Source organism: Mesocricetus auratus, unplaced genomic scaffold, assembly GCF_017639785.1.
Source record: "Mesocricetus auratus isolate SY011 unplaced genomic scaffold, BCM_Maur_2.0 Super-Scaffold_100008, whole genome shotgun sequence".
Taxonomy (NCBI): Eukaryota; Metazoa; Chordata; class Mammalia; order Rodentia; family Cricetidae; genus Mesocricetus; species Mesocricetus auratus.
In genome coordinates this window covers 61,379,903-61,405,432 of record NW_024429192.1, presented here as the reverse complement: position 1 = coordinate 61,405,432, position 25,530 = coordinate 61,379,903, and the positions used below count along the sequence as shown (strand labels likewise).

Below are 25,530 nucleotides of genomic sequence, written 5' to 3'. Positions count from 1 at the left end.
CACAAAATAATGACAATAAATAAATTTATGCTCATATATTTTTCTTTTTATTAATTTAATTTTTATATTCCAATCCCAGATCCCCCATCCCCACCTTCTCTCCTCCTGTTCCCTTCCCCCTGCACCTCCCATCTGCTCCTCAGAGAGGGTAAGGCCTCCCCTAGGAAGTCTACTAAGTCTACTAAGTCCCATCATCTTGCTGAGGAAGGACCAAGACACCTCTCCACCACCCACATCCCTGTGTCTAGACTGAGCAAGGTATCTCTCCATATAGAATGAAATCCACTAAGTCAGTTTGTGCATTAGTGTTAGATCTGGAACCCCTGCCAGTGGCCTCATATATTGTCCCAATCAAACCATTGTCACCTATATTAATGGAGTCTAGCTAGTTCGGTCTTACACAGATTTCCCATTTGTCAGACCTGAGTCAGTAATCACTAGCTCAGGTCAGCTGATTCTGTGGATTTCCCCATTATGGTCATGACTCCTTTGTTCATGTTATCTCTCCTCCCTCACTTCAATTGTACTCCAGGAGCTTGGCCCAGTGGTTAGGACAATAAATAAATTTTTAAAAAGTTACTATAAGCATCCTTTATATGGTTATGGTGAACATTTATAAAAAACAAATGGAAATATTCTACCAATTAATATGTATGATTAAAATTGATAAATTTAGAAATTAAAAGTATAACACTTGAGGTCTTATTTACTAGATCTGCTTAATACACTAGATGCATTCAATAGACGAAGAGTCATTGCACATTGGAGAAAACAGAACATTTTTTAAATGAACAGATGCTTGGGTTATTAAAAGGACTTGCATTTGTGTCAGTAGAGACCAATGAAAAGATAAAAAGATTAAAACGTGTGTGTGTTTGTGTGTGTGTGTGTGAAAATAATAGAAGAAAACTCCGCAGAGACTGTGACACCCGTAAATCTATAAATTTAATTCTCAGAGAACTAAATTCTGTGAGAACTACATCCAGACACAGTTGCAAGTCAAAGATAAAAAAAAGAATTTCAGAGAAAAAGAGTGCATTGTACACAAGAGAATGATGAGTAAAATGACCACCCACAGACTTATAAAAATCAGGAAGACAAAAGAAGACCTACTGAGTGGGATGAACAGCCCAGTCATGGCAGGGAAACTGCAAAACCTGTAGCAATCTTTAGATCATAGCAGCTAGATAGGAAATGACAAACAGCATATGACTGGCAAGGTATGGTAGCTGCTGGAGGCAAATGAAGCAGGTGCCCTGAAGACTGAAAGCACCAGGGAAACTCAAATACTACATCAGGGTGAGGTCTGGAGCACAGTGTCTCTAAAACCACACCCATATTAAGACACCATGAAGCACTTCTCAACTCAACCTGTGATATGAAGGAGGTAATGATCATTGTTCATCCTGATTTGCAGACATTAACTGACCCCTCCTTAAACCTTAAAGAAGAGAGAAAAATTATGAAACTAGAGTTGTAAGAAAATCAGTGAAAAGACTAATGGAATGGATCCAGGAGACTTTCACAGACCTGCAATGACCTATCATGTAAAAAATAGAAATTCTAGAATAAAAATATAATGAAGACAGAACAAAGGCAATACTTAGATGAACAATAGTGAATATTTTCTTCACAGGAAGAAAAGCATATTAAAAGTGCTATATTTCAGACTAAATTAGTTAAAGGGAAAAGAAAAATATATGAGAATACACAGTTAATGTTTCTGAACTCCACAGTTAAAAAAGAAATACTATGTATAGGTGAAGGGTGAGTTTGCTATAATGGGTTGGCATTATGCTTTACAATACTAAAAAGAAAAGACAAAAACAGCATTCACTTACAGGCCATTGGTGTAACAGAACTGTCTGCCTTCATGAGGACAAAGGGAGATATTGTGAGGATTTGTAAGAAGTCAGAAAACATGGTGCCCTCCATCCATCCAAGGCAGCAAAGAAGAAATGAAAAATGAATGAAGAGCAGAGTGGAATTTTCAACACAAGGAAAAGAGGAACCAAAGACTCAGGTGGAGAGTGAAGAGCCCTTATCTACACATTTCCAAAACTGGCTGAAGATAAACTGTGAACATGTGTGTGCTGGCTCATTTTTTTGTTTTGTTTTGTTTTGTTTTTTGTTTTTTTGTTGTTGTTGTTTTTTACAAGACAGGGTTTCTCTGTATTGTTTTGGAGGCTGTCGGTCCAGCCTGGCCTCGAACTCACAGAGATCCGACTGCCTCTGCCTCCCGAGTGCTGGGATTAAAGGTGTGCACCACCACCACCCGGCGTGTGCTGGCTCATTTTATGTCAACTTGACACAAGCTGAAGTAATCTGGGAGGAAGGAACCTCAATTAAGAAAATGCTTCTGTAAGATCAGGCTGTAGGCAAGCACATAGGGCATTTTCTTAAGTAGTGATAGATGTAGGAGAGTCCATTCCAATGTGAGTGAGGCCATCCCTGTGTTGGTGGTCCTGGGTTCTATAAGGAAACAGCAGCTGAGCAAGCCAAGATGAGCAAGCCAGTAAGCAGCATTCTGCCATGGCCTCTGCATCAGCTCCTGCCTCCGAGTTCCTTTCCTGTTTGAGTTCCTGCCCTGACTCCCTTTAGTGGTGAACTGTGGTATGGATGTACAAGCCGAATAAACACTTTCCTCCCCAACTTGCTTTTTGGTCATGGTGTTTCATCACAGAAATAAACTCTAACTAAGACAAAGTGTAATGTAAATGCTAATGTTGTTCTAAATAGCAAAGGCTACTAGATAAAGGAAATGCTTATGGTACCAAGCTACCCCCAGGAAGGCCTGGGGGTCAAGCTGGGAGTTGGAAAGGAAGAAATCAAAGCACACACAGTGCTGTGGATTGTGGGGTCAATCAGGAGTGGGTAAGTACCGAGCAAAACAAAAGGATTCCAGAGTCCCCAGCTTTAGACTGGGGCTCAGGAGGCAGAGAGTGAATGCTTTCAAGAGGATGAAAGTCACTGACATACACAATGGAGTTTAAATCACTGTGACAGCAGAAGAAGGAATACGAGTTAGGAAATCAGTGTTTCACCTCTAGTATCTCCCTTATTGAAAAGTTCAAGAGTGTTCATTAAGTGATGTCATATATTTCCCTGGAGTGGTCCCTTCCCATTACCCCCTTGTTTATGAGATCTGAGGTTTAGTATTAGAGTCGAGATGACAGTGTGTTCTTTTCTACAGAATTAAAGATTCCATTACTGATGGGCTGTCAGCATAGTTTATAGACCACACTGACTAAGATTCTCCACCTCTGTATACTTGACAATAAAAACCACCATCTTTGCATGGCCCATATCGTCTTGTTACTCAACTCTTATTTCAAATGCCCTGCCACTCAGAAAGGATTCACTAAAGTTCTTCATGCAGAGTGGATGGCCAGACATACTTTACCAGACTGCTCTATCTGGGGTCTTGTAGGTTTTATTTTGCTATGTGTTCTTTTGTTGTTTGTTTTGATTTTCTTTTGTTTCATTGTGTGTGTGTGTGTGAGAGAGAGGGGGGGGGAGGGAGGGAGAGACAGAGACAGAGACAGAGACAGAGACAGAGAGAGAGAGAGGGAGGGAGAGAGAGACAGAGACAGAGAAGAGAGAGAGAGAGAGAGAGAGAGAGAGAGAGAGAGAGAGAGAGAGAGAGGATTTTCCTGCATGTGCATGCCCAGTGCCTGTGGAGGCCAGAAGAGAGAGTCAGAACCCCTGAACATAGTTACCAATGGTTGTGAGCTGCCATGTGGGTGCAACCCTAGTTCAGTTGCGCCCAAGAGCAACATGTACCCTAACTACTGAGTCACCTCTCCAGCCTCTTGGTGTGTGATTGTTGTTTGGTTTGGTTTGGTTTTTTCATTAGACAAGTCTCATTCTATCACTGGATATGGCCTGAAACTCACTGTGTCAACTTGGCTGAGCTCAAACTTGTGGCAATTCTCCTGCTTCAGACTCCCATGTGATGGAATTATATCTCCATGCCAGCCATCATACCACCCCAAAACGTTTCTTACGCTACTTGACTCGTTGGCTTTCTTTTGCCTCGCTGTGGTAGAAGCTTGATGAGTAGCATGGCCCTTTTATTGCCAACGTCTGACACCTAGAGTTACTGACACCTTGGCATTGGTGCAATATTTGCTAAGTGATCCAACCCCTGTGTGTCTCCCCAGGTGCTCCTGTTTTTACTTTGCTCTATACCTGTAATCATCACAGTCCGTATCCGGGCAGAGATGAGCTCTTCCAAGACAGGTTTTGTCTCTTCCTTCAATCGATTCTCTAAGATCAGTAATCCCAGAAATATCAGGTCTGATTCCACCTTCTCCCTGATTAAACAGAACACATGTGCCTCTCTTACCATGATGACATCAAGAAGACTGAGCTCCCCACCTGAATGATCTGGCTCCAGAACTGTTCACAGCCACAAACACCCCTGGCTTGGAACAAAGAGAGTCGGTACACACGCACAGCAGTTAGCCCAAAGGAAATACTTGTAGGACCAAAGTTTGGCTTTTGCCTTTGCAGAGATTTAGCTTGTGACTGTTGGGTCTCTGTGATGGCTGAGCAGCCTCTCATCCCCTCACCTATCTACCACAAAGGTGAGACAAAGTCATGACAATTACGTGAGAAATAGGAAAAATAAAATAAAATGGCAGTTTCTCTAGCAACCAAGGCTGTACAGATAATCATTCTAGCCTTGTGAGGTATGGTAGAGCCCAGTGAATGGGCCCTTTACTAAAGATAAGCCAGACCCTGGCTTCTTTCTCAGATGGAAGCTCTGCTCTTCTGCATAGAATGTCCCTACACTTCAGGGAAGGCCAATATGAGAGCATCTACAGGCATATCCCACAGGAACAAGTATGGGGAATGCATTTGGGGTTAGAGATTTGAACATTCCCATGACTCTATTATTTAGACACAGAAACAAGACTCCAGCACTGCCTAATTCATGCTGAAATGCAAATAAAAACAGCAGCCACTAAAGCCTTCATGCCAAGCTTGACCTGAATGTCTCTCCTGGGTACCAGCTAGGGGCAAAGCATGTTGGAGATGCTCCTAGAACCTTGTGAATCTGTCCAGTAGGTGGCAGGAAGTGAAGAGTTTCAGCTCCTCACCTCAGAGAGAATCTGGGAGGGTAGCATTCCCTATAATACTGAGGACAGGGTTTAAGTCCCTGTATGATCCAACTTCATGCATCAATAACTTCTCCTCCTGGCTCCAGCTGAACCATTCACCATGAGTATGCTTTGCACTTAATCATGTCCAGATTTTTGCTTCAGACTGTTGGAGATTTTCTCATTTCGTGACAAACATTCATTTCCATGATCTGTCATAGTCATCCTCCCCATGTCCTGAGTCCCACCTCATGATGACTGACTCTCAGGCTTCTCCAAAGAGAAACAGCTGCTCTCTCTACATCTTGCTTCTAACCCAGTTAGCAGATTCTTTATTTATTCATGCAGTTTCAGTATTGGCGTTTTGATCTGCCTCTAATCCCGGAACAGAAGTCCAGCCGAGTCAAGACTCTGCTCATTATTGCTCACATGTTGCCCACGTGCAGGAACCGTTCAGCAAATGCCTCCCACTTGGAACACTTGGCTGCCTGTCTGTGGTCATGTCTGGCCACACAATGAAGGTGAAACCATTAGCATTCTTCCTGGGAACTGAGACAGTGAGTTAGGCCTGTCCGTGTCCTGTCCGAGCACCTACTAGGTGAGGACAAGGAGCTACACTGCAGAGGTTGCAGGAGCTCCAGCTCTGAGATTGCACATTCAGCTGGGGAATTGTGTCACGGCAGACACAGAAATCAGAGGTCTGTGGGGTCAGAGGAGGGGGCAGGCATTTCTGGGTATAGTGATTGGAGTCTTCCTGACGGAGATATTTACTTCCCTTCAAGGATAACTGAACTGATACCTGATTAGAGTTTTACAGTCTTTCTGTGGCCTCATACTTAGGCCACAGGATTGAGATGTTTTCAGAGATTATGTGGCATGAGTCAATAACAAATTACCACATTAGGCCAAGAAAGTGGCTGCAAGGCCAAATACCCAAGGCCATCTTAGAACTCCCATTTCTAGCTCCTCTGGCGCATGTGTAAAACTCAGTGAATGATAAGATCAGAACACAACAGCTCCAACCTCAGCCCATCACTGCCTTCCTGTGTGACCTTGAATGACCTGTTTTCCCTGTGTGATGCTCTAGTACATGGCCAGCTCTCCAAAGCTTCTGCCATTTCCAACACCCCTTTACTCTCCTTCAAGAAGTGAAAAGATGTAATCACATCGCACCTCCTCTAGCATCTACACTAATAAAGAATAGTGGGTGTAACACAGACAACTGTCAGTCCTGAGATTAACCTCATGTTTTAAAAACCAACATGGACCTTTAAAAGAAGAAATATGTATAAAACAGGGCAAAAGTCCTCAATAAGATCTTTATTTCAATGCTAGAAGCTCTGTAAGCACAGAGAGAGAGAGAGAGAGAGAGAGAGAGAGAGAGAGAGAGAGAGAGAGAGAGAGAGAGAGAGAGAGAGAGAGAGAGAGAGAGAGAGAGAGAGAGAGAGAGAACACTGCAGGAAGCCACTGCAGTCTTATGAGTCTATTCTCAGAGCGAGTGACAGGATAGGCTCCAAAGCTACATAGAGAAACCCTGTCTCGAAAAACCAAAAAAAAAAAAATCTGCCTTGATTAACCCTACAAAAGCAATAATAGTAGTGGCTAACAAAAAAATGACGTATAAGGCAAAATAAATAGGCTACCCGCCCCCAAAAGGCAGAAAAACATCAACTGGACATGGAACTGTCATTGCTGAAGCCCACTTCAGTGACTAAGCATCCTTATTTTAATATTCACACATCACAACTTTCTCCAGTACGACCCCTTGGAAGGATTACCTGTCCTTCTGTAAACATTACCTACATTACATAAACCCAGCTGCCATTTATTTGCTTCAATAGCTTTGTATTTTGTATCACAAGGGCTTTTTTCTAAACAAATGTGACGTTTTGTTATTTCTAACCAATTTATATATATATATATATATATATATATATATATATATATAATCAGGATTGGGGCCACAGTTCAAACCCTGGTTATGTCCACACAACTTTTCTCAAAGCCCTATAGTCGCCCTGTATTTGACATTTTGTCCAGCTGTTCCTCACACCAGTGCTCACAGCAGTCTTGTGATTTGGGCAGGGCAGGATGACTCACCACACTCACAGACACCTCTGCACAAAAGATGAGCATGGCGCTTTGCTGGGCCTGCCCCAGACCTCTTGCCTCCCATCCCAGTGAGATGCATCTTCTTCAGGAAAACCCTCTCCTTTTACCTCATCAAGGCAGTGGTGGGGCAGTCACTCTCCAACTTCTTGTAAGCCAGAGCTATGACCCGAAAACCCTGTGTCGTGTAAATCTGAAGTTCACTAATAAAACTTGATGGCACTGTTGAAAAACAAACAAATAAAAAAAAACAGTATTAGTATGCAATATTTACTTAACCAGCACTGGTGAAGAAATTCTTCAAAATAATCCAACTCTTACACCCAAGACAACAAGTGTTTTTAAAGTTACATAAAGCTGGACAGTAATAGTGCATGGCTTTAACCCCAGCACTTGGGAAGCAGAGGCAGGTGAACCTCTATGAGTTCGAAGTGAACCTGGTCTAGAGAGTGAGTTCCAGAACAGCCAGGACTACACAGAGAAACTCTGTCTTGGAAAACCAAAGGGAAAAGAAAGTCATGTAAGCAAGACAATGGGAAATTGTGACCACAACTGTATTACCAGTGTTAACATCTCAGGATCCAGTAAAGCTGAAACCCTAACCCCTGAAAACCAAAGAATAGGGAATGCATGGAATTATTTGTTCGCTGGTTTAAACCACAAATATTTGCTAAGGGTATAATACATGCAAACTACAGATGTCTATTTAGTTGAGTTAAAGCAGTATACTGATACTTAAACTATAACCAAAAAGACCATTGCCATTATTGACAATGCACCAGAGTGCAGAGAACTTTAGGGGGCTCCTGCACCTGGGTAGGAGGTGGGCAGGTGAGGGAAGGAAAGTGATTTCTTGCTGAGAGACCCTGATGTGCTCAGGCACGGGGGTCTGAGACCGCTCAAAGGAGGCCTAAGATGTGAGGGACAAATGAAAGATTTACCTAGATCTGAAAGGGATGTGAAAATCGGTGGAGGCTTTGGAAAGCAGTCAAGTGAAAACAATACAAAAAAAAGGTAGCAATGCAGTTATAAGCAAGGAAGGAATCAGCGATGACCCCTAAATCGGAAACTGGAGGGTGGGCTGGGGGTGGTCATTCCCCAAGATGGAAAACTGGGAAGTGCAAAAGTGAAAATTTTACGCTTGATTTTGGTATTGAGCTGGGAATGCCCATGAGTCAGCCACTAAGTGGCTGGCAACTGGATCCAGAGTGTTGAGCGGACAAGTCTGACTGAAAAGAAAAACTTGGCATTTGTACTCCATGTCTATTAACTAACCTGTGTCAGGGTGGCAAAAGCTGGCCACTCTCTCCGGAGCACCTTTCATGAATGCCAGTCGGCCACCTCCCGCCTCTTGGACAATGACTGTCATCCTCTGCAACGCTGATGAGAACGGGAACTGATGCAGGATTGCAAGCCCTTCCGCTGGGACCTGGTTGATGGATGGGGAATGAGAGGCACACACTGGAAAAGCATCTAGCTATTGGGAATTTGTTGTTCCACCCTCGGTCCCTGCTTTACCAAACAGAGGGGCAATATAATACATTTTTCACATCATCAGTTCAAGGCACATCCGTGAGCTCCCCCACACTGTGGGTCAGAGCACAGTTTCCTCTCGAGTGGGTACCTATGGGAAGACTGGCATGCAGGACTTACCTGGCCAACTGTGTCTGTCGGCCTAACGACCATAGTGTGTGCCAGCATTCCTTTGATGTGGAAATCATCCCCAGCAATAGTCATTTCCTGTTTCACAAATGAGATATTTCACTGTAGGTGTTTGTTTAGTCTTCATACACTGACAGTAAGTTCACCCTCCTCTCGTGAAGAACCCCCTCAACCATCGCAGTATATTGATGGGCCTCCTCCTGCTGCTGGACTGGTGAAATCAGACTGTATTTTATTCCAGGAAAACAAAACAAAAGGCACATGGAGGTGGGAATGCTGGAACTTGAAGGACACACACTTCTGAATTATTCATGTAATTTATCTGGCTTTCGCTGTTGGAATTGCTGCACAATGGCTCAGTCTGCTTCTAAAGACCTTAGCTTGGAAATGTTGAGTATGAATTGCTGGGTTTATTTTGTGTGAAGTAGGTACCTCACTGTCCTTATCCTAGAGTCACGGTGGATCCTGCTGTTCCCTATCTGTCCAAAGTGGCCTGAGCAGGGCATATTTTTGCCCTATGCATGATGACTGTCTAGGAACCACTGTAATAATGACTCTAAATTATAGGCAAAGAAATCTTTTTACATAAAGATATTAAAGTTCTTTGTAATCATCTAATTAGGTGGCTGACAAGAAACATCTCAGGAAAAGAACTTGTCACCTCTACTTAGAATCACAGAATCAGTATTCCAGAGTGGATGAGAGGCTGCCAGCGATCACATCTGTTAGAGGAGGGAGAACCTGCAGAGACATCTCTCCCAGAGGTGCACATACAGCCCCAGGGCCCGGCTGCATACAATGGAAGGCAGAGAGATTAGCTGCTGCAAAGAAGCTGGAACCATGCCGTCTCCTCCCTTCTGCTTTGCCCACATCCACAGCAACTCCAGAGACAAGCTATTCCAGAACAGAGTTCCCTTTGATGGATTAACACTTTAATATGGATATTACTTGTCTGGTTCCATCCCTGAATGCTGCAGCCATGAGAACCAAAGTCCTAATATGCAGGAAGACTGTACAAGGTTGAGCATCAGTTGGGGCAGAGCTGAAACTAGAACAGACAGGACGAGATTCCTCAACCACAAGAGTGTCTGCCCTTGGGTCTAGTTTGGAATCTCAGACAAAATTCTGGAATAATTTCTGTTCTTGGTCTTTGAAATTAGAGGAATAGTCAATAAATTGGAATAAAACTCTTGGTTGCTGTGACTCTCCAACATACAGAAAACAGTGTTTCTTAATTCCCATGCATTGGGATGCATATTTTTCCTTTCAGCTTTTAGTGAGAAATAACAATTGTGCATATTTATGGGATACAATGTGATGCTTTGACCTATGTGTATATTATAAAAAGGTGAAATAATGATAATTAACCTATCATTAGCTCACCAAATTAACTCTAGAAAACTCTGAAACCAGCTTACAGATTGGAAGAATTAAAAAATAATTATGTAAGATGTATAATGGTATTGATAATTATTAAACTTACAGTAGGCACCAAATACTTTGGAACTTATAACTATACCAGAGATTTTTATTGTACCAGATCATTTAATCCCACAGCAAACCTGCAATACACATGGTTCAGATCAGAAAGCCAGGCTGAGACTAGTGTGCCCTTTACATAATACTGGAAACCCACATTTTTTAAGTATTAAACAGCTGTGATACAGTTTGTGTTGTGCCAGCATTAAAGAAGTTTCTTGTGTTCTCTGAAGGTCAGACACTTACCCATTTGGTAGCTTCAAACATTTTCAGGTCCAGAGGGTCTCCCTGGATGGTACCATCAAGAAGAATCAGAGAGTGGCAACTGGCCATGGCTGTGCACAGCAGACCCTGGGGCAGAGCTTTGCCTGAGGCAAAGCTGTGGACTGTCTGGAATCTGAGAAGAGAGAAAAGGATTCAGTCCTGCTCTCTCATGCCCAAAACGGAGCTTCTTGGAGGGCTTTGATTTGATGTGCACTGCTGAGTTTCTCTCTAGTCTCCGCAGGACAGCGGGGTGTCACCCATCCTGCCCTGCAGGTCTGTTCAGGAATACAGTAAAGGCTCAGGCTGCTGCATGCTCCTTTTCCGACTTTACCTCACTTCTTCCCAGACTTCTTTAATCCACCACGAGGGTGGAAAGAACGAGAAGTACCACTTTTGTTCATGAGGTCTGCTCCCACTCCAGTGACTAGGTCACTTCTCTTCCGGGCATGGGCAGACTCCAGGTGTGTTAGGTGCATACCACTTTAAATCCTACAGAGTTGGGCATGTTCTCTGTATCTGTCTCCTAACATGTTAGGTGCTTGGTCTACCATAGACGTTCGATAAACATATATGTAAATGGATGACTGGGTTAGTTCTTAAAAAATTCACAAGTCATATGGTGAAAAAGGAAACAGTAAAACCATTTTTGGAAAGGACTCTGTGCATCCCCTTCAATCATGGCATCTTGTGTCTCTACAGCCTCTATTAACCTCATCATTTCCCACAGATAATGACTTTGTCTAAAAATCAATGAAAATAAAACTCATATGTTGTATATGAGACTCTTTCACTAACAGAGAGAGTAAGTCATTGAGTTCATCCTCAGCCCTGCTGCAGGAATGTCCTTGTTGGGTGCCCCTTCTCAAATGTGTAGCACAGTAGTTGGGTTGTGGTATTGGGGGGCAGGGGTGGGGATTGAAGTCGTATCACAGACTACCTGAATGACAGTGCTTTCTTCCTATGAAGAGGCAAGGTCTGCGTTTTCCAGTCAGTCAGAGTCTACTTGCCCTCCCTCCTCTCGCGTTGGCATCTTTTGGATTTTGATCTATCTCCGTAGCCCAGGCAAGCCTTGAGGCTGCAATCTCCCTGCCTCCTCAGTAGCTAAAGTTACAAGCCTGTACCACTGTGGCCACCCTAAGAAATCCTTTATGGACATGTATGGTATGTGCATACTGCAAAAGAACTACAACCACAAACTGAACTTGATACATTTGAAAAGAAAAGAGAGGACACAAAGTTGGGTGGGTAGAGAAGGGAATGTAAGGCCAAGGTAAGAAGCGAATATGTTCAAAATACACTATGACATTCTTAAAGGATTATTAAAATGTTTAATTACAAAGAGAACTATAATCAGCCTTGTATGCCTGGAATACTTGGTGGCTCAAATTTGAAGGAAATATTTTCACTTTCAAACAATCATACACCATGTACACCATACTTCCAGTTCTTACCACGCTGGAGGTGACACTGGGGAGGAACAGCAGACAGGGGGGCAAACTCAGGTGTGGCCACAGGAGGGCTAGGTTTGCAAATCTCTAAGACAGCAAGTTGAAAACTGCTATCACCAGAAGCCACTCCTAGTTCCCCTCCCCCACCCCCCAGACCCACAAACACAAAGGAATCTTTTGTCAATGATCAGTTTCTGACAGGCAGAGGTTATGGTTCCCAAAATCAGGGCTCTAAGAAACAGAGTACACTAGCTACTGTCTCGTAAACAGTTCTCTTCCTGAAAAGCAGGATACAGAGGCAATGTTGACCTTTCCCACTATGTCACCTCTGGAATAACAGTGTCCTGGTGCTGTCTAGATCACTGACACTGGGCCAATGTCAGACCTCTGGCAAATAGGCTTAAAGCAAAGTTCACTTCAGAGAGTGTTTACAAAGTCTCCCTTGCCACCTCAGTTTGTGGGAGACAGACCTGGGATGAACTTGAGGCTACTAAAGATGTTTTTGGAGAGACCTGGAAAATTCTAAGCAGAGAAATAGAAAGATCAGACTTCGGTAATCATTGCTTAGGAAAAGCCAGAGTTCAAGTGTCTGCATTAGTAGTCTGGAAAGTAACAATGAAGCTCTGGGAAGAGGCAAGTCATAGTAACCACAGTACGATTAGCCCAGAGAACTCACCCATTCTGGTCACAGGGCACAACTCCCCAAGGATCCAAGCCGCCCCTTGTTAAGGTGCCTGTCTGAACAAAAACAAGTCTTGGGTTACATGGAAGATTTACTCACTCAGTAGTGAAGGCAAATATGGTACATTTTAATAGGGAGATATATACGTCAGAAAGACATTACCAACATGTGTTCTTTAAGGGGGACTATAATGTGGATATTGTGTAGTGGGTGTCTGGGATCTAAGGAAGAAATTGCAGTGAATTTAAATATGATAAGCTTGTAAGCCTGTGTCCTCTGTGGCAAAATGAGCAGAGTATCTCCTTTCACCCCAGGAATTCACTATGTTAAACATCTAATTATAGGTGGAAGAGCAAGAAAGGCCTTGGTAAGACTGTTAATACAACAAAATGGGTGGATCCCTATTTTTACAGCAGAAACTAGGAGAATGTCATCAAAACTGAGTAGTGGAGTTGAAATTTTGCCTACAAAGCACTGCTAAGACTTAAAGTCTAAATAAATAGCCTACCATCTGATTTTTTTGTTTAAAACAAAAGTACATGATGATAATTTTCTCAGTGTAGTATAACAACCAAGAGCTCAGGATAAGTTGAAATGTCATCTATGTAAGAGGATATATCACATAATCCCTCCAACACCATATATACAACATAATCATAATCACACAGACTTGTCTTGGATATTAAATGAAATAATAGGAAGTGATTGGTTTAATCCCAGCCCACAGTAATAGCTAATAATAGTGATGAAAAATATTCACAGTTACTGCTTATTGTTGTGTTCAAATTTACATTACAATTATCTCTTCCGTTCTTTGTTTCTTTTTTCAGACTCACAATATGGCATCATAGGGAACTAGTTTTCCCTTATGATGCTGTTCTGGTCATAGAATAGTACTACATGATGACATAAGCCATATGCCCCTCCTGTTCTAGGTGTGGCTTTCTGATTTACCACTAATCATATAACACAGTTTTCATACCATCAATGCTCTCAGCCTTCCATGTACTGTCTAAAGGATACAGAATTTCCATGTGAGAAGATGAAGATGTTTCTCAAGATGGATGACGGTGAGGGCCACACAACAGTGAGAATGTACTTAGTGGCCATGCACTAATTATTTCAAATGATTGACATGGCAACTTTTATCTTATATTTACTTCACCCAAGTAATTATTAACTAAAAGGAACAGAAGGCAACAAAGAGCTCCAATGGTTCCCTGTAGCTTAAAGAAACATAAAAAATGTGTTGACTGGACATTCAAGGTTCACAAACACCCTCCTCTAATACTAGCATCCTGCCTGAGTCCAGACCATGCTGTCTTGTACTGGGGTACCACTATGTTGGGCCTTTGCTCAATCTCCATATGCTGCTGTTGTTTCCATCCAGTTCTCTAACAACCCACCTTTATTCCCTACTTAGTGTATATAACACAAACACACAACCTCAGGACAGAGTGAAATGATAGGCTCTTGGGAGAAAGTGGCAGACAATCCAAGAGTTAGTTTTAAGCATAAACTAGTTGGGAACATAGAGTAAAGGTTTGCTGCATGACTGTATTGTCAGCAAAAGTATCATATTAACACACAGTTTAATAAGCCCTTTCTTATTTTCCTCATTCCATAATTCAGAAATGCTTGACCCTATTGCCAAGCAATTTTCTAAGCATTGGAGATAGAGCAGAAAACAAAATTAACTTCTGAAGTGTGTGTGTGTGTGTGTGTGTGTGTGTGTGTGTGTGTGTGTGTGTGTTTCCATGTGAGGGTTTTGACTACATGGAACAGTATATCAGTATATTTTGATACTGTTTTTCATGGACTCTCACAACTAAAAGGACCCTAAAAGATTCATTAATTCAGTTTCTACTCTTTTTCAAAAGCTCAGGGTCAGAAAATTCATTTCCCACATCACACACATACATCCAGAGATAAAATAAGGTCAGATGACTATAACCTATCTTTTATGTCTGCCTTGCTAACAGAGAAAGGCGTGTATCCATTACAATGGTAGTGATAAATGGCCCTGGGAGTGAGGATGAACGACACATACCTTGTCAAAGCAGACAAGGTTTAATTGTCCACATACGTTAATCCTCTGGGGGCTAATGCAGAATATGCCCTTCTTTTTCAGCCTCCTCTGGGCATAAATGATTCCTGTGGTCAAGGCAGCAGGGAGGGCTGGAGGCACTGCAATGGTGACAACATCCAATGCTTTCCTCACTACCTCCTCAGAAGGTTCCTGGAAAAGAAAGAGTGTCCAGTCATTAGAACTAAATCAGCAGTGGAGAGTTCTGTGCATGTGACTTCCCATTCTCTGCTTATTCTGAGAAATGACATCAATGGGGCAAAGGATCTGACCATGCTTATGGCTCCCAGTATTTTGTCTACACAATACAGTGAGAACACCTGGAAACATCCTGGTACAGCGATGTACCAGTTCACTGTGGCTCTGCCAACACTGGGCATCTGGTCCCATTTAGAGTGATTCACATGATAGCTACAAAAATGCTACCTTTATGAAATATTTTACTTTATAAACTAAATATGGAAGTAGAATAAAAATGGGCAAACATGCAAGAACAGAATCACGCTGGCATTTCAGTAAACATACTGTTCCTGTACTATACTACAAGATCTGTTTGCTATCACAGAACTGAGCAAGCAATGGCTCATATAGGTGGAGCAGGGTGCCTGTAAACAGTCTCTGGAGTTGAGCTCCTTCTAATTCTGTTTGTAAACCATGTCCTCGACGAAGGTCAACATAAAGAAATAAGGTGCACATAGAGAAATAAAATTGTAAGGTTGAGTGTGTGTGTGTTTGTGTGTGTGTGTGTGTGTGTGCGTGTGTGTGTAAAAACACGAAGGCAGCTTACCCCACTGAGCACATAGACACACAGAGTATAGATCATGCCAATGGTGGCTGTCCCTACAAGGCACAGGAGGAACCTGATGGCATCTCTGTAGAGTTTGAAATTCATGGGCTTGGGGTAAAGGATGGACCTCACGAGGTCCCCTTTTGCAGTGTTGAACCCTGAAATGACAAACAAGTCCTACATTTTCAGGACAACAAATGATACTGCTGTTGGTCTTCTAAACATCTACATGACCTTGGATTTTTCTCAGAGCAGTGTTTCTCAACATGTGGGTCTTGACCCCTTTGGCAAACTTCTACCTCCAAATATATTTACATTATGATTTGTAACAATAGCAAAATTAAAGTTATAAAGGAGCAACAAAAAATTATGGTTGAGGGATCACCCCAACTGTATTAGAAGGTCATAACATTGGGAAGGTTGAGAACCACCAATGCTCTAAAGAATCTAAACCAGAAGCTTAAACCTAAAGACGATAGATTTTGTTGTCCAGGACAGTGCATAAAGCTGGGACAGAAATGCATTATCTTCCTCAGAGCCTCGTCCTCTCCCTGGCTTTCTCCCCATCTACTTCTAACTTCAGTGCATAACAGAGATACAGTATGCCATACCCAGGGCAGAACACAGTTTTTCAGAGAACAGCTTAATTTTAAGAAAATGACCCTGTGAGTGTGCACACACATGCATACATGTCTCCATCACTTGAATTAAAATTGAGGGGACCAGTAAATATTGATGCATCCCACATTCTATACCTTCCTGATAGCTTGCACTGCTAAATTTTGAGTGTCTAGCTTTCTATGTGGAATGAACTTGGGATTCTGGTTTGAAATGATGGGCTTCTCATCCAGCTTTGTCAGTTACCAGTTTACCAGTCTCTAACTATCCACTTGACTTGTGTAGCTTCAGACTCTTCATGTACTCAATGGGGAGGGGGCAGGCAATATGTATCTTTGCTGCTGTCTTGATGGACAGAAAGAGTTTATAAACCACAAAGCACATAAATAGTGGTAATTGCAATCTGTGCCACTATTACGACACAAAGATGCACACACCACCCTTCAATCAGTAAGTCAGAGTTTAAAATACACAGACTTACATATAGTTGTGCAAAGATTAATAAATTTAAGGTATTAAACATGCTGAACAGAAAGGAGTCATTGCAAACAGCCTACAGGGAAGATGCTCACCTGTCTGCAGGACCACTGCTCTCACAGTCCCGGAGCCAGCTGCCCTGGCCTGGATGACCTCTGTTCCACAGAAGAGAATATGCCGCCTGGGATCTGCTTCTGTCTGCATCTTCCAGGGTGCAGAGCTGGCCATTTGGGACAGTGGAGTTTTAGTGATAGGGATGCTTTCTCCTATGGGAAACAAGTACCTGACTCACTTTGTGAGGTGGGATGCCGTGCTCATGTAAATCACACCTACACTTTCTCACTTGGCACAGAACTTCATCAGAAGTCTACAGTGGAGCAAAACAGCCTAGGGATGAGGGACACGGGACAAGCGTGGGTCATGCTGGGGACAGTTCTGTGCTTTGGAAAAGGAGAGTAGTATGTAGCCACATAAGTAAAATGTCACATTATAAATACTATATGCACTTTAGGTTAAACGTAAGTGTTCAAGTGGCTTGGGGAAAGGCATTTATGGAAAAGCAAGCTGTGCATATAGAATGTGGAGTGTATTGAGTATGAAACCATAAGGCCAATGCAGATTCTCAAACACAGAGACCCCAGATATAACACAGTTAGGTGTTTAACTTTTTCTGTAGGTCCTGGCATTAGGAAGCAGGGATATGGTTAACTGCTTTAGTTCATAGAGAATTATTACAATGTCTTGTAAGACAAAATATTCTACCCACGATACAAGGGATTAGCTAAAGTCTTATGAGTTGGTGAGTGGATAGTCAGTTGGGAAGTGACCATAAAAGTCACAGCTAGAGGGGTTGGAGCCTGAAATACAGCAGGTGGAGTGGAAATTGAAAGGAAGTACTAGATTCAAGAAATAGGAAGCAAGATGCTACAAAAATAGAGGAAATTTTTACATTAGGTCATAGAGTAGAAACCGAGAACTAAAATAGCTTCCTGCAAACTGGCTTGGAGGCTGAACAGAGAACAGGCAACAGTGATAAAAGTAAGGATTCTAAGAGGACCAGAAACTGCCTTTGGGCTATTGTGCAGTAGAGCTACCTGTAGAACTATGTTGAAAAGCCTTGTGGACAGTTGAGAATTATTTGGACCTGGCATTCATATGAGGCCTTGTCTCAGGACATTTAGCTGGAGCTCACCGGCTTGGACATGGTAAGTAAGGCTTCAGAGAGGGATTGAGATAGAGAGTTAGAGAGAGAGGGAAAGAGAGGGGGAAGGGAGAGAGAGAGAGAGAGAGTTTAGTTAAGAATCAAGCAAAGGGTAAGAAGAGGAAAGGACAAGAATATAGCCCTGAATAGTGTCAGCAGTTAAGGAGACAGAGAAAGAGAAAATAAAGAATGAATTGAATGGGCATGGTCAGTGCTAGAAGCTCCTAGAGAGAGCAGGGTGTTAGAAAAGGTTAGGATGAGGAGAGTTTGGGGGAGAGGTAGTCAGAAGAGTCAAATGAGACAGAACATTCAACAAGATGGAACAAAGAGTCACTGGGCATGGCACTTGTGGCGTCAGCAACTTGTGCCAGTGTGGTGGGAGGAGCGCGTTGCAGTGAGTTGAGTACTAATACAAGGTAAATCTGAAACAACCATGGACTGTTCTGAGGAAGAAGCCTTCAGAGCCTCCAACTGGTCTTTACAGAGCAGGTAGTAAAAGGTCATCATGGGGTTATGATCATTAAGAAAATAGTCCTGGATGCCTTGCTCAGCCTTGGTGCAGGGGGTAGGGGCTTGTTCCTGTCTCAACTTAATATGGCAGGCTTTGAGGACTCCCCATGGGAGGCCATACCTTTCCTGAGGAGTAGATGAGGGTGGGTTGTAAGGGAAGAAGGGGAAACTGGGCTTGGTATGCAAAATGATTTTAAAAATTTAAGTTAAAAGGGGGAAAAGAAAAGAAAATAGTCCTGGTCATTAAGAAGGTCCCAAAGTTGATGGGCTTTCAAGAGTCTGTGGATACTTGGAAAATAAATCTAATCTGCCATGATCAATATCCACTTTATCTGCGAACTCATTCAGAGGGGAAATGTGTGTTTTTGTGCCTGTTCATACCTTTCAGACCTGCCTGGGAGAAATGGGTATGCTATGGACTTTAGTGGGAACCACAATACATTACTGTACTTCTACTGGTCCCAATTTCATCCCTGAAAAAGACATCCTCATCTCACAGAAATGTCATTATTATGCTTCACAAGTACAAAGTCATGACGATACAAGCTTGAGTGAGTTTCTTCTCTCTGTATCTCAGTTGCAGATACTGTGAGGTAGGTTGACCTCTAAGATCCACCCCTCAGCTCAGCATGAAAGCTAAAAATGAAATAAAGCCAGTTTGAAAGATGCAGTGTATATTCTAGGAGTAACATCTGTCCATGGTTGTATCATGGACTTTTTAACATTTTCAGTCAAGGTTATGAGGTCCTTGGCTTTGACTTTGTGGATTTTAGGGTGTCATTGATGGTTTTCAGAACTTCCTAGTACATGAGGGAGATTTTATACAAGTATGCTAAAGAAAAGACATGATATTAAAAATCTAATGATCCCCCCACAATCTTTGAAGATAAATGAGAGGTTGTTATAACCTTTTGCTGAAGAAGAAAATGCTACACATTCAGTAAGTTCTGAATGCACTGACTGGAGCACATAGAAAACAGTCTTGATTTGAACTCTCAAATACAACCACAGAAGGAATAAGAAAGAATTGCAGAAGCGAGAAGGTCACAGAGCAGCCTCATAGCTTGCCCCAAGCAAGACTGTCACTCAGGTAGAGGAAGAGACAGCCAGAACCACGATAACGTACACCCTGAGCCAGCCCAGTGGAGGCTGCAAATGTGGAGATCCAGCCATACCTGTCAGCATGCCTTCATCTACCACACAGCTGCCATCAATCAGAATGGCATCACATGGCATTTGCACTCTGCTCCCTGTCAAAATTAGTAAATCTCCGGGCACCAGGAGGCGGGATTCCAGGTCTTGGGCTCCAGCTGAAAGTGTGAGCAGACAGTCATGTTATGTGCCCGCAGTAAACAGTCATGCTGCTCCATGTTGGAGATTCTTGGAGAAGAAACTAAAGCTTGCAAAATGAGAGGCCAGTCCTCAACATTGATTCAAACTCTGAGGACAAAAAGGAGGGAGGAAACAGACTCCGTGAAATAAAGTTCCCAGAGTGGCAATGATGAAAAAAGCCAAGAAAAAATATGACAAATTCAGAAAGCGTGTTTGATGCTTGCAGACAAAACACTAGTACTTTTCAAATAGACATGTTCAAGCAAGAGATGCACAGCAACTGTCTAATAAATTGCCAGATACTAACAGTTCACACACATGCACAAGTCACAGGCTCAATATTTGAAAAGCTGCTTGTTTTCATTCTTTTCTTCCTTCTTTCCTCCCTTCTTTCCTGACTACCTGCCTGAATGCCCTAATTTCTTTCTTCCATTATTCACTCTCAAAAAGGCTGCAGGAGTGAGTATATAGGCTGTTAGTTTTAAGTGTCATCAGCACACAATCTGGAGTCATCTGGGGAGAAGGTCTCAATAAGGAACTGTCTATTAAGTGAGCCAGGGGAAAAGGTGGCCTCAGACAGGTTAAGATAGGTGAGAAGACCCACTGTGGTTGTTAGCATAAGATGCTCCCCATATTCTCAAACATTGACTGTGTAGTCGCCAGTTGGTAGCCCTGCTTGGGAGGCTTATGGAGTGTGGCCTTGCTGGAGGAAGTATGTCATTGGGAATTGTTTTGAGAGTTTACCAACTCAGTGCCACTCTGAGTTTACTCTCTCCGATTTCTGTTTGCAGTTAGAGACTTAAGTTCTCAGCTGTTCCTGCCACCATGCCAACCTACTGCCACACTTTCCCCCCATGATGGTGATAGACAGGCTCTTAACCTTCTAGAACTTTAAGTCCAAATTAACCCTCCCTTCTCTAAGTTGCCTTGGTCATGGTAATTGTATCGCAGCAATAGAAAAGCAACTAAGACACCCACCTTGAATGGGCTGGGGCCTGGACTGCATGAGGGGCAGAAGGAAAGCTGAGTGTTAGCATGCATTACTTCACTGCTCTCTGCTCTCGACTGTAGATGTAATGGGGCCAGCTGCTTTATGCTTCCACCTCCTTAACTTCTCCACCCTGAGGACTATATATTACTCTTCTGTTCCTGTGATAAAACACTAGGACCAAGGCAACGCATAGAAGTAATGCTCAATTTGGTTCTTATGGTTCCAGAGGGACAAACATCCATCACCATCATGGTAAGGATGCATGGCAGCAAGCACACCTGACTGCTGGGACAGCGAGATAAGAGCTTGCTCACATCCAGAGCCATAAGCAGGAAGCAGAGAGAGCACGCTGAGGGTGGCACAAGGCTTTGAAACCTCAAAGACCTCCCCAGTACCATGCCTCCTTCAAGACCATGCCTCCTAATTCTTCCCAAACAGTTCCACCAACTGGGGACCCAGTGTTCAATTATCTAAGGCTGTGGGGGTCATTTTCATGCAAACCACCACAGACTATAACCTGGAACTGTGGGCCAAATAAAAACCCTTTCTCCAATAAGTTTTGTTTCAGGGTATGTTATGACAGCAACAAGAAATGAATCTATGCACATGGATAGAAAGATGGCTTGCAGGCTACCGGTGGTGTTGGAGTCTAGGTGGGATGAAAGGTCGGGTGCATGACCTTGATTCTGACCAACGGAACCCAGGTAGGCACCATATACCACAGCAGCAGTGTCCTGCTAAGAAATGGTGGGTGATGAAGGTGTTCACATGAGAGTGAGCCTGGGCATAGTGAAAGCACCAACAATGATGGAGGATTGGTCACAGCCAGGCTGAATCCATACAGTAAGCAGATCTACTGAAGTCAGTGAGAGCCAGGTTTCTCGGAAGAAAAAGAAGGATTCAAGTACAGAAGACATAACCTTGCAAGGACCCTATGACTTGGAGTTGGAGACACCATATAGTAATGTGTAAATATGTAGGGATATCGACATATTTATATGACTCTTGTCAGTTTGTTAATATATACTCTAATATTCTTCTGAGAAACTCTAAGGACAGTGATGCCTGAATAGAGACAAGTACACTACACACACAAATACTGTTCTCAATCCCAGCCACACACCCACACCACCAAAATTAAATCATGAAACTTCTTAAAGAAAAAGCTGTTAACAATCTGACAAATATATAATATAATCTGGGGACACACTGTGCCATTAAATAGGAAAATGTTCAAACAACGGAGACAGGCTAAAAAGATATCAAAGCTACATAAGGGACTGCCTTTAAATCTGAAAAGCTTTGTAACAAAGTAAATAATGATAAAGAACAAATAATAATAAAACCAATGAGTAAATAGGGCTTCATGAATCCGTAATGGCATAGTACATAAGTACATAAGTAAACAGAAAAATAGATTTTTTCTTACAGCAATTTGGCAATTAAGAAGTTCAAATTAGAAAATCTTTATTTATCAAGTAGGAAAGTAATAATTAAATAAAGAAACATCAGTAGATAATAAAACTAGTGGGTGAAAATTTGATGAAGGTAGTCTATATAGTCTCAAAATATTTCTCAACAAAATAACTATTAATTACAAAGGCAAAAACAGCAAACTTAAAAAAGAAAAGAAGTGGCAGACACCATATAATTAAGTAACTCAACATCATTAGTAATAGAACAAATTTAAATTATGTACATCCTGAAAAGAAGGAACACACACACACACACACACACACCATCATATCTGTGATTTGCCAAATCCAAACATATTGACATTTTACAAAAATAACCAGAATGGGAGATTACGGGTCATAGAACAGTTGAAAAATACTAAAGATACATGCCAAATAACACCATTATGTGATGCTGGCTCTCTTTTCTACAAACAACACTGCTGAGAAAACACGACAAAGACCAGACCATGCAGTGTTAGCAGGTGCCAGTTAGCTTCCTGATGACACTTCAGTTTCTTCAGGAGAACGTCCTGATTTCTATAAAATGCACAGCTGAAATTGTGGAGTCACGTGTCAGCAATTTATTCTCTTTTTTCTTTTGTGTCTGTATGTGTGTGTGGAATATGTAGATGTGTGCATGCATGTTTGTGTGGGGGTGGGTGGACACATGTGCAAATATGTGAATCTGAATGTGCAAGGCCCAGGCTGATGTCAAGTGTTATCCTCCATCACTTTTGACTCGGGTTGTTGAGGCAGGGTCTCTTGCTGAGCCTAGAGCTGACAATTCTGACTAGTTAGTTTGCCCCCAGAGAACCCCTGTCTCTGCCTCCAGGAGCACTGGAATTTCATGTGGATTCCACGTGTGCCCAGCTATTACATAGGTTCTAAAGAGCAGGACTCTCATCCTCACAGTTGCTTAGCAATTGCTATATTAACTGAGCCATCTTTATAGTCTCAGCAAATTATTTTTAAGTCGTTCTAGAAAATAGAAATAATCTCTGCTTACAATTTCTCTGTACAAAAAGAGTAGGGAGGCAGATACGCATGAGATAATATTGCTTACCTCTCCAATTAAAAAATCAAATAATCTGCCAACATATTCTGTTGGCAAGACTGTGAGGAAATGGGCACTCACACATTTCTAATCTAAATGCAAACTGGCACTCTCTCTACTGAATGAAATTTGGCAATATTTATCTAGCAAAAGTGTGTATTCCTTTATTCTCTAATCTGAAAATTCTGCCTTTCAAAATCTATATCAAACACAGACTGGAGATATGAAAGCACTCCATAGAAACTCTCTATTGCAGTGCTGTTTGTGGAGTTGTAAGACTGAGAAAATACTCAACTGAGGACCGACTATATTAATAATGGTTCCTCCACACAAGAGGACTACAAATCATAAGGAATGAAGAATGTGCATATATCCTGTTATGAAAGGTTCATGGAATCATGGGTGTGTGAATAATGGTTAAATTTGGTATACCTTTGTTCATGAATACAGTGGCAGTGTAATTATGTAATCTATTTTGCATGCATAATATAAACTATTACTTTTATATAATTTGTTTATATTTCTAAATTTAAGAATAAATCAAAAAGTAACAAAAGTTATTATGATTTTAAAAAACAGGCAAAAGGGGAGGAAAAGAAGTTGAACTTGCCTGAATATCTTCTATCTTATGAATTTAAAATTTAAAACATAGAGATATTTTTAGAGCATCTATGCAAAATAAAAATAAATTTGAAAAGCTGACACTAAAACTCTAAAACAAATGAGTGAAATGAATCTATTACATTGTTGGCAGAACCATGCAGAGAGCTATCTTGAATGATATTGAAGCATAATTGATGAACTCAAATTATATATTTGGCTCTGTTTCTAATGAGATATCACAATTGGGGTGGGGGACTGTTCAAAACATTGCAAATTGTTTTTCAGAATGACTTCATTGCTGAGAATGTCAGTTTATTATTTTGAGATTATTGTATGCTGTAGGACAAAACAAATGGACCATTCTTCACTATCACTGAGAACTGGAACTTTTGGTATAAAAGGAGAAACACAAATACAGTCCTCAAAGTAAAATAAAACATTTCTAGCTCTAAACTGAAATTATAAGTGTCATCACGGCCTCATACTTCACTTTATATTAAATTCTTCACTAAGTATGCTTCTGGAAAATGCCTATGAACAAAGACTAACACAGTAAAATGAGATCCCTAACACTCTGGCTGAGCACTCTTAGTAAATACACTCTAGGGATAAGTAGAGAATAAACAAATATTAACTTTTGAAAAAATTTATAATAGCACCACAACTCTGAAATACTTAAGAATAAATCTAAGAAAGAATGTGTAAGACTCATACACTGACAACTGCAAACTGCAGCTGAGGGAAGCCAAAGAAGACCTAAAGAAATCTACATCTATTTGGAAAATATCCAGATCTGTAAATATGTTAATTTTCTACAATTGACCTACAGATTCAACACAAAATCTCATCACAGTTTAAAGAAATAAACAGTTAAAGAAATCGTTTCCCAAGTTATTTTAAAAAGAAATCTGTCTGTATGTTACTATATCTTCTCATTTTTACAACAAAATAATTGGCAATAATCAACTTGAAGAAGGGTTTACAGTCCAAGAGAATACAGTCCATCATGAAGAGGAAATCATGGGGTGGTGGGAACCAGAGACAGCTGGTCATAGTGCATCCAGGCAGGAAGCAAAGAGGTAAATACTGGTGTTCATCTGGCTTTCTCCTTTTTATTCAGCTTGGGACCCCACCCCATAGAATGGTGCCACCACCACCCAGCTCAGGACCCCAGGCCATGGAATGGTGCCAATCACAGTTAAAGTAGGACAGCTGACCTCAATTGACCTAATGAAGATAATCTTTCATGGACATGCTCAAAGACTGAACTATTGATATAATCTCTCCTAGACTTGACTCCTGGGTGATTTTAGATCCTGTCGAGTTGACAATCAATGTTGACTGTCACAAACCATCTTTTATCGGCTTGTCACTCGAACACATCATTTTAAATCATAGCAGTCCACTCATCACTTGTAAGTTTTCTTTTCAGCTCACAATGTGATATACATTTAGTCTGCCTCTAAAAGTCCCCAAAGTCTTATGGGGGAGCAGGAAGGTTGAATCAGGGTAAGAATAGAGGAGAGCAGGATGAGACATACAATAATAGAGGGAGCCATTATAGGTTTGAGGAGAGATCTGGCATTAGTGAGATTTTCAGAGATCTACAAGAATGACACCAAACTGGCTTTAAGGCTACCTTAAATGCCCTCCCCTGATAATGAG

The 25,530-nt window shown here is 41.7% G+C and overlaps 1 protein-coding gene across 2 annotated transcripts in view; it reads right to left on the bottom strand.

The window, feature by feature from the left end:
• Atp13a4 (ATPase 13A4) overlaps nt 1-25,530 on the bottom strand; it is a 136,177-nt gene that overhangs the window by 29,029 nt on the left and 81,618 nt on the right. For both annotated transcript variants that reach the window (XM_040750999.1, XM_040750998.1), the window contains exons 9-18: nt 19,604-19,738; nt 16,813-16,983; nt 15,623-15,780; nt 14,800-14,988; nt 12,744-12,805; nt 10,602-10,752; nt 8,868-8,954; nt 8,490-8,643; nt 7,325-7,436; nt 4,192-4,316 (exon numbers count right to left, since the gene is read on the bottom strand). In XM_040750999.1, coding sequence (XP_040606933.1) covers nt 4,192-4,316; nt 7,325-7,436; nt 8,490-8,643; nt 8,868-8,954; nt 10,602-10,752; nt 12,744-12,805; nt 14,800-14,988; nt 15,623-15,780; nt 16,813-16,983; nt 19,604-19,738 — 1,344 coding nt within the window. The remainder of the gene's footprint in view (nt 1-4,191; nt 4,317-7,324; nt 7,437-8,489; nt 8,644-8,867; nt 8,955-10,601; nt 10,753-12,743; nt 12,806-14,799; nt 14,989-15,622; nt 15,781-16,812; nt 16,984-19,603; nt 19,739-25,530) is intronic.